The 15,960-nt window shown below is 48.9% G+C and overlaps 1 protein-coding gene across 1 annotated transcript; it reads right to left on the bottom strand.

The window, feature by feature from the left end:
• Positions 1–812: 812 nt before the first annotated feature.
• Positions 813–14,876, bottom strand: OAZ2 (ornithine decarboxylase antizyme 2). Its single transcript, XM_055717458.1, is given in 7 exon segments — positions 813–2,377; positions 4,203–4,288; positions 6,049–6,224; positions 11,395–11,436; positions 11,438–11,476; positions 11,478–11,553; positions 14,747–14,876. Coding segments are annotated over 7 exon segments (573 nt in total). The 5' UTR covers positions 14,767–14,876; the 3' UTR covers positions 813–2,243.
• Between the last annotated feature and the right edge of the window lie 1,084 nt (positions 14,877–15,960).

Here is a 15,960-nt window from a genome sequence, read left to right as displayed (position 1 = left end):
TCCACAAGGCTTGAACCCCTGGGCACCAGCAAGGGCCAGCTGCCCACAGGCTACCAGGGCCCTGCCCTACAGCACCAACCCAGGGAGGAAGGCAGCTGGGGGAACCAGTGTGCCTGGCTCCTCCAGCTTTGCAATAGCAGTGACCTGCACAGGAGGCAGCACCCAGAAAAATCAAACTTTTTCCATTTTCAAGGGGGTATTTCTGAGAACACTCGGTGATCAGAGCCCTCTACACTTGACCACACTCGCTCGAGCCAGGGCAGGAGAGTATTTGGTGCTGGCACTGGCACAGCCTCGTAACTGCAGATTATTAACAAACCCAGGAGTTCATCCTCAGTCCAAGCTCCCACAACCAGAACCCTGCACTTTACCAGTAAGTTTTACAAGTAAAGAAGAAGCAAAGCAGTTCCCGCCTCATCCCATTAGGGATGTGCCAGTAGAGGAGCACCATGGGGTGGCAGGAGGGCCCTGGAGCATGCAGCAACACCCCATGGTTCAAGGAAGGGGTAAAACTTGCCCTTTCAAAAGCCAGAACTAGGAAGCAGCATTGTTTCAGCTAGGGAGCAGGTGCAAGGGCTCTGTCTCATCACAGCACCTGGAACAAGGACAGGAGGGGCAATGCCTGTTTCAAAGCCACAGCCAGCAAGTAGAGGGGCCAATGGCCCCACAATAAAAGCTGGGGCAGAGGCCCTCCCCATCAGCACAGCACGGCCTCTGATTTTAAACCAGATGGGACTTAATGCCCCATTGAAGAGGGAGTAGAGCCACCAGCCCTTTCATTTCATTGGAAGGGAAGGAGGGAAAGAGAGAGACAAACTTTAAGATTATTTATTCACACAAACTTGTATCCTAGCCCCAACTCTCTCCCCCAAACAGAAAACACTGACCATGACATTTATGGAATGGCTTGGCTTCAGCTTTTAACAAAATCCTCCACAGAAGGAGGAGAGCACAACAAAGCACACAAGGACAATGCCACACGCAAGCAGCCAGGCCAGGAAGAGGGTTCACAGCACACCTCTGGGGCACAGTTTATAAATACACCCTTCTCATGTTGCCTTTCAAAGAAAGCCAGCCAGGTTACATCCACATGGCACAAAGACAAGAGCATAACCTCATTCTCCGGCATTAGAAAGGGCAGGGCTGAAACGTGAGGTACCACCAGCACCACAGCCCCATCCCTCCATCCCAGGAAAGCCCCTGGATGGCGAGAGCATCCCACCATCCATGCCTGCCCCCACACGCAACCCATTTTGGTTTGGATACAGCCATTAGCTCAGTGACTCAACTCTTAAGATCATCTCTTTGGAAAGGTGAGGAGCAAGAACAGAGGTGGCAGCCACAGGCCTGCTCTGTACTGTTCTTGGGCAGAGGATAAAGGTATGAGCTTTTTTTGGCTCTTTGGACTTTCACACTGCAGGCAGCTAAGAAAACGTTCCCCCAGGGCAGAGGTATTGCTCCAAACACTCACTTGACCTTCAGAAACCATTCCAGCACTATAGGAGGCCCACCAGAAGCTCTGTTCCTTTCAAATAAGCAGCCCCAGCTGTGTGAAGTTCATCTGAATGCCCCTTTTATTGAACGCTGTGATAGTGCAGTGGTAACATTGAACAGAGTTAAGACCGCTTAAAACAAAAGCTGGAAGAGCAATAAGTTTAAAACAAAACAAAAAAAAAAGAAAAAAATTAGACCAGTTAAAACAGCATCGGTCGCCCCAAAGCAGAGACACAAGGGGGTTTTAATGTAGTGTTAAAGGTTAAACTCGAGCACATCTCCTTGTGCCTAACACCCAAAACACACCCTCTACTTAAAGAGTCTTGAGTGAAAACCAAGAAGGTAGTCTGTCAGATGAGCGCATGTCGGGTGATTGGGAAAGGACCAACACAGGTTTAGAGAAGTCAAGGAGTTCATACTGCACCTACCGCTGTGCTCCCCCCCACACACACGGCCTGGGCACGGGGCACCCCTAGGCTAACACACCACATGGCTGCACGTAAAGAGCTCCTATGCCAGTTCATAACATCTTCCATTTACTATTTGGTGATTACATGTGTGTATATATAGTTCTCTAGGCAAAACATTTCAACGAGATAGTCAACTCTGAGGATACACAGGCCAACCTAACAATGAGAAATGCAGTTTCAGTCCAACAGAAGCTTGTTTTCCCTTTCCTCAAGAAAGGAGATGTAACCCTCTCTCCCCTCAACAGCATTTTCAGGTCACACTGGAGTCCTCTGCTGTAGCTATTCTTCATCAGAGGAAGAGTTCTGATCCAGGGGGTACACCATGAACATCACATCTGGCCGTGACGGGACAGAGGGGTGACCAGGCCTCACAATTTCAAAGCCCAAGAAGCTGAATGTCTTCAGGAGCGGAGCTACCAAAGAGAAGGAAATCTGTTACCACCAGGAATAATCCTCTTTACCTGTATCACCCTGGAAGCCATGAATACCAAAGTGCATTGAACACCATCCGCGAGTTGCATCCAAAACTTCCTGCACAGAAAACCCCCATTTGAACATGACAGCCCTCTCGAATAGGAGGTTTTGTCTCTTCCTGCATTCATCACAGCCGCTCCTAAGCGTGAAGGGGATTTTAGTTGTGCAGCCGAGCAGGTCTGTCCATGTTTATCCTGCGATGTCTTTTCCACTTCCTCTGAGAAACAGCGATAGTTGGTCATCTACCTGCACCAGCTGCACTCCCACCTTCCCAGGATGCACATGGCCATCCTGCAGCACGTCACAGTTTTTATTCTGTACTTAAGTGGGTCCCAGCACCCTTTAAGCTCTGAAAGCGGGTCAGACAGCAGCCAACAGGAATCTGTTTGCTCAGGGTCTAGGTAGACATTTGCTGTCTCCACAAACAGGACCTGGAGCTCAGTGGAAACTCAAGACGGCTCAGCACAGTTCGGTGCAGTCCCCCAGGAAAGCCACCATGGGTTACAGACAGAAGTTCAGAGCAGGGTCAGTCCAGAAGTGCCGCACACACCTTGTCTCAGTCAGGCAAGGCTGCATTATGCAGTGACCGGATGCACGCTCCCTTGTCACTAAATTACTAAATGTGCCCCGTGAAAGTTACCTTGGGCAGCACCTGATCTCTACAGCACCCTCTGATGATCAGCCCCAAGCCACCAAATGGTCACGCAGAGGAGCCCCTGCGTATTTTCAAGACAGGACCAAGTTTCAACTGCACAGACAAGGACCCAGGATCTGGAGCACTCTGGAACTCATACAAATAAGCCAGGTCCAAGAACAACACACGGCCCACTTTTAAAACCAAAACCCAGTATGTCTCCTGCAACCAGCCACTGCAGAGGTCACCTGTACAACCTCTGGTGGTGATGACATTACAGCAAGAACTTAATCTGAAAATTACAATTGGCATCGTAATGTGGAATGACATCTTCCTGGGCTCAGCACAGCTTAACTCTAATAACGCACTTCGTTTCAGAAAAGACAGTGCAGCTTGTGAAGCAGCAGAGTAAAATTAGAATTAAGGTTTGAATTACTCCTGCCATGGCAATTACTTGGTTATTAGCCTGCATCTAGTAAGATTGAAAGTGACAGAGCCATAGAGCCTGGTACCTCACCACAAATCTCAAACTTCCATGCTGTAATCACTCATCCAACACGTCTATCTTTAGATCTTAATGCAGCCCTTTTAAGCCATAAGCATCTATAGCCAGGGTCAGGATTACCTGTAAGCCTACGGAAGGGCAAAAGTGCTGGGAGATCTTTAAAAAGCAGATGAACATCAGAGCAACAAGCTACAAGTGTTCATTTCCCACATAACAACTTCTCCCTGGTTTCTCCTTCCAAATCACAGAAACCAGGTGCCAAATGGAGACCTTCACTCCTTACCAAAGTAGTAGTATTAGCCAATTTCTGGGCAACAAAATACTCCAAGTAATTCAGAAGCAGCTTTCTGCATGAGAGTACTAGTAATTAATGGCAGGACAGCAAAGCATAACTGCTGGAGAAACCAAAATACTCCCTCTCCCTTAGTCTCAAGAAAGGGCTTATTTCCTTCACAAGGAACTATTACTAATTTGTACGAACACCACAAGAACTACACACGTAACAATTACTGAAATAGGAAGCATCCTGTGGAGTCTTGCCTTGGGATTACCAGATTTTTGTACAGCTTCAGCAGCACTGCCTTAGATCTAGGGAGCAAACGTGACAGTGGGGACGAGTTCTCACCTCTGTCTTCTCTGCTTTTTCTGAAGCAAATAAAGACGTAGTTTACTTTCATTTTTTCTTCAGCAAACTCCAACAGTGCTGATAACCTGCCAAGGAGGAGGAAGACAAAAGAACATCAGCTATAGGAAGTCCTGTCCCAAGGAAGCCTCTGAGAATTACCTACTGTTTGGATGTTTTCAGGCAGAAACATTACTTGTTTACAGACCCCTTCCAGTGAACAATGGGTGCTGAAACAATGGGCTTCCTGCTTCACTATCCAGCTCTGCTGAACCAAGAGCTGTCCTCACATCAAGTCACCAAACAAGTCACTGTCCTCTGCATCTGCGTGCTGGCATGCACAAACATCCACCCACAGCAGCCTTCGTATGTGGGAAGCTGAATATTGCAGCTAATCCCAAGCCAGGCCACATCCCCTCCACTGGCAACATACATGAGGGGATTTGTTTTGTTAAATTTTGTGGTTTATGGGAGAAAAGGGGGGTGGGGTGGGGGAAAGAAACAAAAAATAGATACAAGCTCATGCCAGACAGAAGAGAAGAGAAAAACATCACTGAAGGAGCATCTACACAGGAAAAGCCATTTCCTGAACACATCAGCTGGCTGGCACAGCTGATGCACCCTGAATCCATGCTTCCTGCCTTTCCAGCTGAATTATTTCTGCCACCTCTTGATGGAAGCAGTGCTGCATTAACTCCTCTCTGAGCCCCAGGGATCGGCATGGTGGAGCTGTCGCTGTCACTGCTGGCCTTGTAACCATTTACGACGCAGACTGCTAGAGCAGTGACAAACAGGGCTTCAATTGACATCTAATTAAACAGCAGTCAGTAAGACTGGAGTGCAGCAAGGGAGATAAAATTTGCAAGGGTTTTGTTAATATGGTAGTGAACTATTTTAATTATAGCCTCTACTAGGCTGTTTTACCTAGCTAAAAATAATCCAACAAAACTGTGCTTTAAGTCACAATGACACAGGCGTATAAATTCCCTCCCAGAAGAACCTGCTCCCAAGAGAGTAGGCTCCTGGACAGCTAAAAGATTTATGGGCTACCTGAAGAAATTACACAAACATTTACATGGACTCACACAGTCAAATGAGAGAAGTGTGAGACAGCAAGAATACTGACACTTACTGAAGGTGCGCAGTGAGGTTTCTTTCTTAATTAGCTTGTGTCATTTATGGATGAAGCCTACTTGAAGATTTAGGAGGACTTCAAAGTGCTCTGCAGAGGAATCCAGTAAAGCCACATCTACGCTACAGCGCTTCCCGCCAGCGGACATCTCTGGCAAAGCACTTGGCAGGAAGTAGCTGCTCTGGAAGCTGCGTTTACACAAACTTCCCAGAGCAGAGCTGTCTGGACAAAACACTACCGTATTCTGCCAACAGAGAAAAATCAGAGATTCTGGCAGAGCCCAACGCCTGCGTGGCGGCACTCCAAGAGCAGATCCACCTACTGATGAGAAGCAGCACATCAATATAATGGAGGTTTTTTCCCCCCCTGAAAGAGAGGAAAACACCTGCCAAAATAAGCTTGCCAAGTGGCCAGCAGAAAAAAAAAAAAAAAAGAAAAAGTTTGGAAAAAGGCTTCCAGAAGTACACAAAGATCACTCTGCTCAATTACTGCTTGTTTTTCATTAGCATATGGACTCAAAAAACAGTAACCCATATGAAATGATCACCAGGGGCAAAATATATATGGAGGACTAACAGGAAGACTGTTCTCTGAAGGCAACAGGGTAAGGATATACTTCAGATTGCCGTACATACAGCCCACACACAGCATCACCCGCGTAAGCAAAGTCTTGCTGCCTGGGGAGCGACAGATGCAGCTCTGAGACCCTGAACTTACCCTTCTTTGCTTCCATCAGCTAATAATCCATCAGGGATTTCCACAAAGAGGCTCTGGTTAGACAGCACTGCATCCCAGGAGGAGGTCTTCACCTCTGTGACCTTGTACTGGAAGTGGACAATATGAGGCTTCCCTTCGTGCACTGGGACATCTTGGTTAACAGTGATCTTCTCGTCCTGTGCAAGGGAGGGAGAAAAGCTCATGAAATATGCTTTAGGGTTAAAGAAAACAATCCATGAGATTATAGACCAAAAATGTAAGAGATCATGCTTCAATGAGCATGCAGAGAGACTGAGTTTTCAGTGGGAGCACCCACCTGACAAAGGACCAGCCCTTATGACTTCTGTGTGTCTAGAGTTTCAGCCTATCACTAGAATTCAGCCACCGTGAGATTCACCACAGCTCATGAAGATATGCGCAGTCAGCTGCAAGCTCACATTTGAGTCACAGCTCTCCAAAGTGATTAAGAGCTATTGTTCTGAACTACCTGTAATACCTTACTTTTATTTATATACAAACATAAAGAACAAAAAAGTCCTACATACTAACCAGCCAGTGGAATACAACTAGAGAGACCAAATGCAAAACAAATGGTATTATAGTCTTACCAAGAGCATCATTATACTTTTCCCTTCCCCTTTCACTGCCTCAGGGACACACCACAATGAGTACTCAGACCTCAGAGTGATTTTCCTAGTCATGTTTTCCTGTTCAAGGGAATGTAGTTTTGCATATTTACATTGTATTAAATTTCTGGGTAGCGGAAGTCCATTCATTCTCCACAGGTCCCAGCCACATCTTTGAGGGATGGTTCGTGACCTGCCCCTCAAAGAACACAACTTGAACTGACAAGCTGGAAGAGCATCTGCTGCTGCAGTTTGACCAGTTCCGCTGTCTCCCCAATCCCCACCACAGTTTTTTTGCTTTGGGGATGACCACAAATTGCTTTCCCAGATCTTACAACCAACTGCTATGGCAAATGGCTAGCCTTTTGGTATAAGGGAGGAAAACACATAGCACAAAGAGAATCCCAAAACAGACAGAAGCTACACAAATCTGAGGATCATGAGGTCTTTTCCAGAGACCACAAATGTACATGGTCCTCTCCAATACTGCTCTAACTAGAACGCCAAGCATGCAGAGCACCGCAGATTCAGCTCAGCAGTTCCTAGAAAAAAATTTCGTGGTTAAAACTCCATTCCTTCTCCTGACAATTTCTGCAGGCAGTTGGCTTGCCCAGTAATGACTTCCACATTTCACTTCAAAAAGCCCCAATGAAATGGTGAAGAAATTCATTAGGTTCCCAAGTTAAAATTGTCAGCTGCAAAGGAAGCTGAACTGTTCCCATCTGCTTGGTTACAGGCTCATGCATCCTGATTCCCTCACGTTTACAAAGTCACCTGCAAAGCTTTCAAGAGCAGAAGTTAACCAGGTATTGGGAGTCATGTCTGCTCTGCTCCCAAGTCACAGGAGTGCCTGGTAAAGCCACATGTCCCTCTCTCCTCAACAGCATCAACAGGTGGGATGGGAAGTGGGTTACTCCATTGGGTTATTAGGTGAGCGACCATCCAGTCTCCAGGAATTTTATTGTAACAAGGTGATTAATCCAGCAGCTCTTTACAAGCTCTGATCCGCTGATGATCAGCTGGACTGACAATGAAGCAAGTGACACTGCTGCAGAAAGACAGCACCTCACCAGACAAGGTTTAATAAATGCTTTGTAGTGACATATACTCTTATCTGACCATAACACACACAGGGAGCCAGCACAGCAAAGAACGCTCAGTCCAGTTTGGATCTGCAGTGGGTATGCATTTAGAGGATGGGCAGTACAAACACAGCAGCCAACCATGCCCAGTAAGAGGGTGAAAGTCTGCTCAGTATTGCTGCTTTTCACACAGGTATTTTCTTGTAGGTGTTTTAAGCTATGAAGGTGTAACCACCGCTGAAATACCAGTGAGTGGTTCAGCAAGAACAACACTGAGAACCTTTCCAGACTCCTTGAGCCTGTGTCCCAGTGCTTTTAATTCCTATTACCATATGTATTAAAATTGATCCCTCTTGGTTTGCCTATCACAACAAAGCAGCAGCCATTGAGTACATGAACGCTGGCAACAAAGTAACACTGCATGCAAATGAGGAACTGCCTGGCTTCGGTAACTGGAGCAGAGGAAGCTGCTGTTTGTTTAAAGCCCACAAAGCTTAGCCGAAAAAGAAGTTTACACTTCATCAGAATAAATATCCTGTAGGAAATAAGTTTATTCATCGAGTTTGAAAGTTTTTGTGGCTGTGCCTGCTGTCGGGCTCTGTTAGTTTTAAACCAAGCACACCAAGAAACCTACAGACAGCTGCCCAGACTGCTCTGATAAAACCACCGCAGAGCCAGCAGCAAGAGTCAGACCTGACCCCAGAGAGCTCAGCACTACAGGGGTTTATTTAAAAAAAAAAAACAACAACAAAACCAAGGGGATTATATGCACATCCTTCACCAGTCACTTTATAGGAGTCATTTACAGTTGTTACTGTGCAGAAAGCATCTCTCTTTCAGAGAAGATCCTTCTCTCAAGAAAAGCTCACAGATGCTTCTTTTCTTACAGTTCAAGAAAACAAAAACAGGGTGGGAAAGTTGAGAAAAGCAGGCTGGGATTGACACATTGAAGGGGGAGGCACACACATGCATTTGTGCAGGAAGACTGGCAGGAGCCTGCAATAGGATGAGAAAAGCTCTTTCCAAGCCTTCTGGCTTAGCCCTTCCGCCACCAGAAGTTATGCCCTGCACTCCAAACCTCGTGAGATTTTCCCACTTAAAGCCCCACAGTGCAACAGCTCATTAGCCAAAGGCAGCACAACTGCAGGGATTAACAGAACCAGTTCCCCTAGTTCAGTGGGAGTTACATTTACACAGCCTGTCTTGGGCAGCTGATATTTTATTTCTAGGCATCAAAATAGAGATAGTGAGATGCTGGGGAGAGAAGCTGTTCCTGTGAAGCAGCAGCCCAGGATTTTTTTGGAAGCTGCTCAAAGTAAAATCCTGTTTATGCAACAAATGTTTCGTTTTAGTTCACCCCTGCAAAATCCCCCTGTCATGCCATCATGGGCAAAAAAACCCCACCAGACTATCTCTTGTACACAGCTGCCTAAACCACCGGCTCTCTGGCACCCTGCTCCATTTCAGCGAGGTAACGCCACAAAGACCAGCTTCCACTTGGTTACAATTCATTGAGCACAAGATTTTTCAACCCAGCTACGCTCCTCAGATGTCCGGAGAAGGACGGGGGAGGCCCCTACATGTTGGCAGCATAAGAAGAGAGGATGTTATGATCTACCATAGCCAAGCGGCTGGAGAAACCCATGTAAGCAGCCTACTGCTGGCATGTGCTACACCTGCAGCCTCCTGCCAAGTTTGCTAGCCAGAGCACGTCCATTCGCACAAAGCCCGTCCTGGCTGCGCAGCACCGATGCTGATTGCTATTGCATTCCCAGCTCAAGTAAAGCTGCCATGATGAAGGAACGAATATTAAGTCTCAATACAAAAATACCAACAACTGTAGGGAGACCCAGCTGCTTAATTTATAGTGCTGTTGTCTATCAGCACTGCGCTGCATGCTCCAAAGGAGGCAGGCTTGTTCCGAAAGGTCACCCCTTGAACTAGAACAGCTGATAAAGCTGGAAAAAAAAAAAGATTTAAGCTTTTGGGTCCAGATGCTTTTCCAGGTCATACTGAAGCTTGCTGGCTGAAAAGCTCAGTCTGCTTTAACTACAGCATTGCTAAACTGAGCAGGGGACGGAGAGGGGCAGAGAGAGTCCCAGCAACCTCCATCTGAGCTTTGACTTCAAACCACTGGACAACACAGCCTGCTCTGCTCTGGGATGAGCTCTGTTACAGAAGCGGCTGATTTTCTGAACAGATTCTGCTAGCTTTTGTCAGCAACAAACCCAGGAAGAATTACATCTGTATTTCTGGGATGCAGCTATATAGATGACATCCCCACAGGCAGCAACCCCTGCCTACACACCACTGCCAAAAGCTTCTGTGCAAATTCAAGGCCGTACTGAAATTAAACACTTCAAAGTCTCCAAACTGAGCCCATTGTCTGCCTTTGGACCTTGTCTGGTGTGTCTACAAGGCTTGGCAAAGCTGGCCTGCAGAAGTTTAAGTTGCAGGGTCCCCTATTTCTCATCCCCTCCCACCCAGAGGGAATTCATTAGTTGCCCTGAGCCCTCTTGAAGCTATTTACATATCTTCTTTATCTGACAGGAAGCCCGTTGTGCTCTGCTGCTTCTCTGGGTTTCATACCCCTGCGTAACATCTGTGACAATTTAACTCAATAGCATTAAGCTGATGTTATTAAGAGGCTACAGAGGCTGGCGTTTATTTACAAGGTAAGCAGGTGAGGCACATGCTAAAAATTCACCAAGGCTGCATTAAAGAAAACTCCTCTGAAGGCAGCCACAAGGCCTGCAATTCTCTCATGAATTTAAAGAGGAGACTTTGGTAGCCGTGACCCAAAAGGACTTGTATTTTTTCATCATATAGAGTCTGCATGCCTCCCACTGGGTAATTACAAATCTAGTCTAACACCTATGACAACACTCCTGTCTGAACAGCCGAATTTGCAAGCTGAGCATAAATTTAGGCTACCTCATCTGACAGCACTTGATTCCCTGGCATGTGGCAAAGCAGCCCCATCCCAGAAGGCAGACAGATGTGTGCCACCACAACACAAAGTTGCACAAGCGTCAATTATTCTACAGCAAGGAACAGTCAGGTTTCTTCATTCAAAAGGAAAGGTCCCACTCAATGAAGAGGGCCAAAACCAGAGAGCCACATGCTACAAAGCCTCCCTGATCTTGCCTCATCCTAGCTACATGTTCTAGAAACGTTTGAGTGTGAAGTGGATGGCTACCTTGCTCTTTTGTGAAGTCAGTACATCGGTTCAGGCAGCTCCCAGGCCCCGACAGCGTTACCTTCCGGACTAGGGCACAGGAAGGAGCTTATCAACCATTCTCTCTCTGCATTTCACCTTTCTACTTCTCACTTCCTCTTTTTTGAGACATTTAAGAAGTTGTTTCATGTTTTGATAATGCTGGCTCCACATAGAATAGCTTAAACAGGCCTCTGGGAACAGGGCTAATGAATTATTTGCTGCACATCTTTGAGAAAAGGTCTCTTGCTTCTTAATAAACGGGTGGTATAAACCTGCCAACAGGGTTGCTGAAAAATTAGCTGTTCTCCCACTTACTACCTTGGAGTTATTTGCATTTATTCCCATCAGACTGTGAAAGGAATCAAACACAATTGCAACACAGGTACAGGTCATTATTTAGATGCCAGATCTTTCTCACCTTATATATCAGAGCTGAAAGAGAAGGATCCCTGCTACCCCCCTCGCCCACCGGGGATCTTCGACAGTGGGTGAGGGGCATCAGGAGCACCACAGAGGCCCTGGAACAATGTGCCTGCAGCATTGCAGCTGGGGACAGTTACTCAAAGGTAAAATACTACTGCAAGAAAAAGAGAGAGAACACCAGGTTACATTAGCAGGGATCACATTTCAGATGCTACAGCTCCTCATTACCCCAAACCGTTCATATCCCTGCTCCTCCACAGCATGTCAGAGGCAGCTATCAGAGCTTCAGCACCCAGGGACCTACATCAAAAACAGTCACTGCCCAAGTTGTATCAGAAACCAGTGGTGTTTTGTTAGAAACGGAGGGGCTTTGCAGCCAAGAACCCTGAGAGAGTGCTGAGCAACCTCATGCTAATAAGGGACACCTGGAAGTCTGCCAATAGCAGATGGCTGGAAACGCATGACCAGATGAGCACACATTTTCTATAGACAAGTATCTACAAATAGATCAACAGGACCCAGAAGGAGGAGGTTTAAGTTTCACATTTTCAAAACGAGGAGGCGTGAAAGGGCTGGTTCTTCAGATATTTTCAACACACTCTACAACATCTGAGCTGACATTTTCACATGCAAATGAAACATCATACATACGTTCTTCACCCCAACCCTAAATATTACAAGTTCACTCCACAGATCTACTTTTAAGAGCAATAAAGTATGTTTCCCTTGCAGTTTCTAAGTTTGTTCGGATGTGCTATACATGGTCTTTCAGGATCACTTTGAATGCAGGCTTTAATATCTGCTCTAGCTTTTATAAAGTTCATGAAAGCAAATTATTTTACTTCTGGAGCATTGCTTCCTTTATCAGTACCACAAAAGCTCTTTGCTGAGGCATGGCACAGCAGTGGTATCCCTCTAACAAAGCCTGCAACAGCAATGCAGAGAAACCAGCCATTCCCCAGTGTTCCCATTATGAAACAAGTACAGTGCAAAGCTATGTAAACACCACCAAAATAAAGGTGAGTACAAGGGTTTTCAATAAGCACACGGAGCGAGGACCAAGGCTATAGCAGGCAGACTCTGTAGATTTATTGACAGCTTACTGTCTGCCCTAAAACTTCTCACTGAGCTGTTCCTAAGACAGCGTTTTTCCATTCTAATCCCTCCCCAGGAGGGAGACAGGCTTCAGTATCCAAAGACCAAGTACCAAGCTGCACTATCAGAATCACCTGAACCGCCTATACAGTATGCTACAAACATATACCAGACTGCAAACAAACTACCGACATTTGGCATTTCTGAATGCCAAAAAATAACTCACGAACACAGTTATGACACAGGCAGACTTTGCTAAGATCTTGGCTTGCCACTTCATACCAAAATAATCTCTCTACAGGAAACACAAATATTCTTCCTCCACGTATTTCCTGCTCCAGGTTCCCTATATGGGGCTCTTCAGCAGCGTTCCCATGTGCTGTGGCCTACAGCCTCCACTTCTTGGAGAAAAGACTGTTTAAATGCATCAGGAAAAAAAAGATATGAAGCAGTTGCAGGAAAGATTTCCCAGGGCAAACCCTTTTGCACATATGCTCAGCGGCTTTTTGTGTTAATACAGTCCCTCCTCACGGCATGACTGGGGCTATCAATGGACCAGTGTGTATTCAGTAGTAGTGGATGTCGAGAGGCATGACAAAGCACTTTGCTGTGCCATTCCCCACCCCCAGAAAGCTGTTGGCAGCTTTGTTATTCCCTTCCCTCCTCCCTCACCCCCCAGTCAACAATGTACTATTGATAGCTCCAGCCAACTTGCGGCCAAGGCATCAAGAAGCTGGATAATGAACTGTAGGGGGGGGGAAAGCGTAGTTTTCACACAAAAACGGTTCAAGACACTTCCCAGTTTCGCTTCCTCTGGCACATGCAGAAGTCCAAACACAAGACCCCTTTAGCTGCTGAGCCCTGCCTGCGGCATGGTGCTTCACCTAGCCCAGACCACAGACCGACCCGCACACCGCCACCGCCATCCTCCCCCAAAACTTCACAGTGGCAGCCAGGGAGGGTCCTGAAAGCAGCATACACAGGGCAGCGCTGTCAGGCAACACTGGGAAGAGAGCGCATGTGCATATGGCACGTATTAAGAGGTTTTCCTTCCTCCAGGTGCACATTTACACCCTGGGAAGAAGTTCATGCAAGCGCCCAACAACGTCTGATCATTTCATGCATCTGTGCACAAGCAGCCCACTGCAACTCCATTCCCTGAGGCCTGTTTATAGCCTAAAATTTAGGACTGTGCTCTCCCCTAGCCTCCCTTCTGAGAAGCTGCTATCCAGAAGCTTCATTTAGATCACTGGTCTGAAAAGACCGCTTTTCCCTGAAGAAACTCCCAAGCAAAAGCTTCTTGACTGAGTCTCGCCTGAAACAGGAGCTGGAAGCAAGCGTATGTTTTCAGCCAGTAGGTATAATTTTAACTTGCTAAGCCTCCAGCAATCCCAACCCCGTGCCCTGTCCCTGGGAAGTGCAAAGGACAACTCAGCAACTTCTGAACCCCGTCACAGCTGCTCTTCAACAGCCCTCGTACCTGAAGCCCCGGGCCAGCACTGCTTTCACTCCACAACAACCACCAGCACCTTGGGCTCTAAAAGCTGCATGTTTTCTCGGGTTTTGGGGGGTTTTATTCATGCTAAACACTTAGACCAGACAGATGGATCCACACAGCTCCCCTGACATTACCGTTAGGTTTTCTTTTGTGTTGCTCTTCAGAACAGGCTCTGAAGATGTGGGCTGCACCTAGCCTGTAAAATATGATGGTACCAGCCATTGCAAGCCATGTATTAAGCAACCTGATGTGGGGAGCAACTTGTAAATAACCATCTAATGAACACAGCACAGCTGTGCTACCATGCATGCAACAGCCAAGAAACAAGGCTGTTCTGTACACATCCCCCGGGTGCTTATCTACACAGCACAACAGAGGTTCAGGAAACAACGCTTTCAGGACTCTACAGAAGGAACAGACAAGATAATCTGGTCAGCTGAGCACAAGACCCACAACCCGAGTAAGGCCCTGCCTGCCGATAGCCAGAAGGGCTGCCTGCCCGGAGCCCCCCGGGGCGGGAAGGCACAACCCGCGCCTCAGGGGCCTGCCCGACCACGGGGGCTCTGACACCGACCGCCGAGGTGCCCCCCGGAGCCGAACCCGGCCCCCGCCCGGGGTCGCTCCTCGGGGAGAGGCGCCGCCCCGACGGGGGTTTCAGCGGGGGAAGGTGGAGGCCGCCCGCCCCCGGGCCCGCACTGAGGGGCGAGGGAGGCCCCGGCGGGGTGGGCAGGGTGGGGACCGCGCCGCCCCGTACCTGTCCTGGGTGTTTATCATCCTGGGCTTGCTCCGGCTCCGCCTCGGCTCGGCTGGGTCTGCCCGCTCCGGCTCCACTCCGCAGCTGCCGCCCTCGCTGGCCGCCGCGCTCCGACTGACTCGCGGGCCCGCCCCGCGCCGCCCCGCCCCGCGCCGCGCCGCGCCGGGCAGCCTGGGAGCCCGCCGCCCCGCGCGCCCGCCCGCCCCGCGTGCGGGCGCGCCGCTCCCCGCCTCCGCGGCGCGCGGGGTCGCGCACGCCTTGCCGGGGTCGCGGAGCGGTGGCAGGGTGGCCGTTGCGGGGCTGCCAGCACCGTGGCGTCCCCCCCGAGGGGCTGCTGCCCGCCCGGCGGCTGCCTGAGGGGACCCGAGCCCCCGCTGTCTCCCGTGGGGCGGCTGGCACCCCGCGGGCGGGCAGGGAGCGCGGGGGCGGCAGGCCCGTGGGGCCTACCTCGCCTCTGGGGGCCCTGCCGCCTCGCCTCGGGGGGGCCTCCCTGTCCTCAGGCCAGCCAGCGCCCGCTGGCCACTCTGGGGGAGCGGGGTCCTGAGGGCTGGGGGAAAGACGCCTGCACAGGGATAGGGAGCAGCGTGCAGCCGGTGGGGGGAGGAAGGGTGAGAAGCCGCAATACCGTAGCAGGAAACAGAGGCAGGTCTGCGTTGTTCCTTACAGTGGAGGAGGCCAGGGCCCTTAGGTTGAAAGTTATCTGGAGGCGTTTCTGGCTCCTGTTGAAGCAGTGGGAGAGGAGACTGGGGACCAAGGCTAAGTAAGGAATTGCTGGCCCTGGCCCCGTTGGTATCGCTACAGAACAAGCTGCTGGTTCTGGTGTGGGATATCCTGCTTGAAGTATGATGCTAGTGCTTGAAAGTTGGCCTGGGGAACTGCAGGCTCATAACCTCGATGAGCAGGAGCTAGAGTAAGGGAGGGAAGAGTGAGTGGATAGGAGGATGTTGAGCTGCCCATGGCAGGGCTCTGCAGGGGCTTGTGATGAGCAGCCTACCCATGAGGGAAAGGCAGCCGCAGTTACTCAGGCAAAGGCAAGGAGCCTGGAGAACCAGGCAGTGTAACCTCTGGGGTTCAGTCCCGCAGAGCTTGGTGGGTGCTGAGCCTTCATATGGGGTCAGAAAGAGCAGCTTGCTGAAAGAGAAGTTCTTGAGATCCTTTGGATGACAGCCTTGTGGACTGGAGTCTTGGGGAAGTCTCACACCTACTTGCCTGGT

Source organism: Falco cherrug, chromosome 7, assembly GCF_023634085.1.
Source record: "Falco cherrug isolate bFalChe1 chromosome 7, bFalChe1.pri, whole genome shotgun sequence".
Lineage (NCBI taxonomy): Eukaryota > Metazoa > Chordata > Aves > Falconiformes > Falconidae > Falco > Falco cherrug.
This window is presented reverse-complemented; position numbering and strand designations above follow the sequence as displayed.